The 2504-nt window shown below is 60.0% G+C and overlaps 1 protein-coding gene across 1 annotated transcript in view; it reads right to left on the reverse strand.

Moving 5' to 3' along the window:
- Window positions 1–2504, reverse strand: part of GNAO1 (G protein subunit alpha o1) — a 135077-nt gene that overhangs the window by 6466 nt on the left and 126107 nt on the right. The window contains exons 5-6 of the mRNA XM_011360176.2: window positions 737–865; window positions 605–632 (exon numbers count right to left, since the gene is read on the reverse strand). Coding sequence (XP_011358478.1) covers window positions 605–632; window positions 737–865 — 157 coding nt within the window. The remainder of the gene's footprint in view (window positions 1–604; window positions 633–736; window positions 866–2504) is intronic.

The raw sequence follows: 2504 nt of genomic DNA on the forward strand, positions 1-2504 counted from the left end.
GAGCCTGTGCTGACAGATGGACGCTGCCAGCCTCGGGGTGGGGACAGCCATCACTGCCATCCCTCGACTGGGCTGTGCTTATAGTGATTCAAAGACCTGCCCTTGCATCTCAACAATTTTACTGAGGAGTGCACCTCAGCTGGCCCCCCAAAAAACACCTCTGTGAGGTGCTGCTGTCAGGGCAACATGCATTTCCCATTCTCTGGCGTTCTGAGTATGTCTATTCATGTCTGTGCTCTGAGCAAGGTCCCAACCAGCCTGGGAGGGAGGCAGGCAGGGACTGTCACCTGTTATATGGAGGATGAGTAAAGCACCCAGGGCTTGGGTACCCAGGGGGCTGGCGAGAGCCGGTGTGCAGAGCTGGGGTGTCGCCCAGGTCTGCCTGCAGAAGAAGCCTCTGACCTCTGTTCTGTGCCACCTCCCCCCCCCTCAGAGGTCACTCGCACACTCTGTGGGCACACAGCTGCGTGCCCACACAGATGCCACCCAGGGGCAGGCTCCCCTCCTTTGTCTATTAATTCCCCTATCCCGTTCCTCAGAGCCCCATTCCGGGACCCCTCTTCCAGGAAGCCTCCCTGCTCAGCCTGATGGAACAGAGACCTACGCAGAGGTCCCTTCTCGTATCTAGCTGCCTGTCCCAACACAAGGGCTCCTGAGGCAGAGTGATATCCAGACAAGCTGAGACCTTGGCCCACCGCTCTGCCCTGGCTGGGTCTCAGGAGCCCCCGGGCCTCACCTGAAGTGGAGGTTCTTGAATGTGAAGTGGGTTTCTACGATGCCCGTGGTTTTGACCCTGGTTCGGAGGATATCCTGCTCAGTGGGCTGGTAGTCGGTGGCCCCGATTCGATCCAGGCTGTCCAAGTAGCTGGGGACAGCAACACACAGAGGACCATGGACCAAGCTCTGGGCTGCTCAGGGCTTGCCGGGCCACCCCCTCTCAGAGCCCAGTCCCCGCCAGGGCCCCTCATGGGTCACTGTGGAAAGGACGGCACCACTTTGTCCGAGGCCAGGTGGGGCAGGGGGATGGGAGTGGCGACCAAGGATGGGGAGGACCTTATGTCTTGGCTTCTAATCCAGACCACAAGAGGCTCTGCACACAGTGCCAGGTACACTTCGACAAGATCAAACTTTTCAATGAGACTGACATGTTTAAAACGCTGCTTTGTCATTTCTTCATCTTGAAACAGTAATGGCCAATGGTTAGGTTCCAATTCCTTATATGTGTGACCATATTTCATGCTTAATTTCCGAGTTAAATGTACTATTCTATAGATTAGAAAACACGGTCAGTACCTTGTCCAGCTGTGAGCTGGGGCTCGAACCTGGACATCTGGCCCCAGAGTCCGCACTCTGACCAGTCTCAAAGGGACTTCTGAGAGGCTCCCTTGGGCATCTGCCCACCCTTACCACTCTCCTTGACAGTTTACCAAGGGGTCTGTGGGCCTCTTCCCATTTGGTGCCCTTGGAAAGGAGGCTCAGAGGTCACACAGCCGGACAGTGGCTGGGCCTGCCTTTGGCATCAGGGTTCTCTTCCTAGGCCACCACTTCTGGAGACAGACCAGGCCTTTGTACCTCACCCACCCAGGCCCAGCACATGGAAGGGCTTTGGGGTCTGCATGGGTTAGGTTTGAACCCAAAGCCAGGGAGGGACCCAGGAAATCAGGAAGGAAGGAGCGGGGCCAGGTCTGCAGGAAGATTCAGTGACCCCCCCGCTGGCCCGGGCCAGGTCCCGATTCCTCGTGCCTCAGGGTGGGAGCTGCACGCAGCCCACAGGGAAGGAGCCCCGAGTGTCTGAGGCATGGGACGATGTGGGGTTCCAGGTGCACGTGGAGGGGCAGCATCTCCTCAGCACTCAGCCCCAGGACGTGCTAGGGCCAGCTCCCCAGCTTGGGGACGTCCATGGGGCTGGGAAGGGCGGACACCTTTCCCCATCAGGGGTCCACCAGTGAACTGACCACCCGGGCCTGCCTCAAGTCTTCGTGAGAATGTTCGCCCAGGAAATAAAACTGAAAGGTGGGCTCCCCACCCCAGGGAGGGGACGTGCGGGGTCGCACTGCCAGGATGGGGACACGGCTGGGAGTTGTGCCCGAGTCCGCCTGACTCCAGTCCGTGCTTTTAAACAGGCTTGCAGGCCTCCAGATGGGGGACAGCGGCACGGGGGTCTGAGGAAGGGCGGCTGGGGAAGGGCAGGGCCCAGGAGCCAAGCGGTGGCACCAGGAGGAGGGCCAAGCTGCTGCGAGAGGGGACGCATTGACAGAAAGCCCGAGGACGTTCGGTGGGGAACTGGCTTTGGAAAAGCCATACTCACGGACCCACAGAACTTCCCTTTACCGCCCCTGCTTGGGCGCGCTCAGATTTCTGGGTTCCGGGGACCCCATGCAGAGGGGAGAGGAGAGATACCAGCCGTGTGCAGAGAGGGTGAGGGCCCGCCCGGGAACCTGGCAGCCGTGGGCCTCTTCCCGTCCCCTCTGAGCCCTGGCGCCCTCCTGTCTGGCCCCCTGGGG

Source organism: Pteropus vampyrus, unplaced genomic scaffold (assembly GCF_000151845.1).
Source record: "Pteropus vampyrus isolate Shadow unplaced genomic scaffold, Pvam_2.0 Scaffold51, whole genome shotgun sequence".
NCBI lineage: Eukaryota > Metazoa > Chordata > Mammalia > Chiroptera > Pteropodidae > Pteropus > Pteropus vampyrus.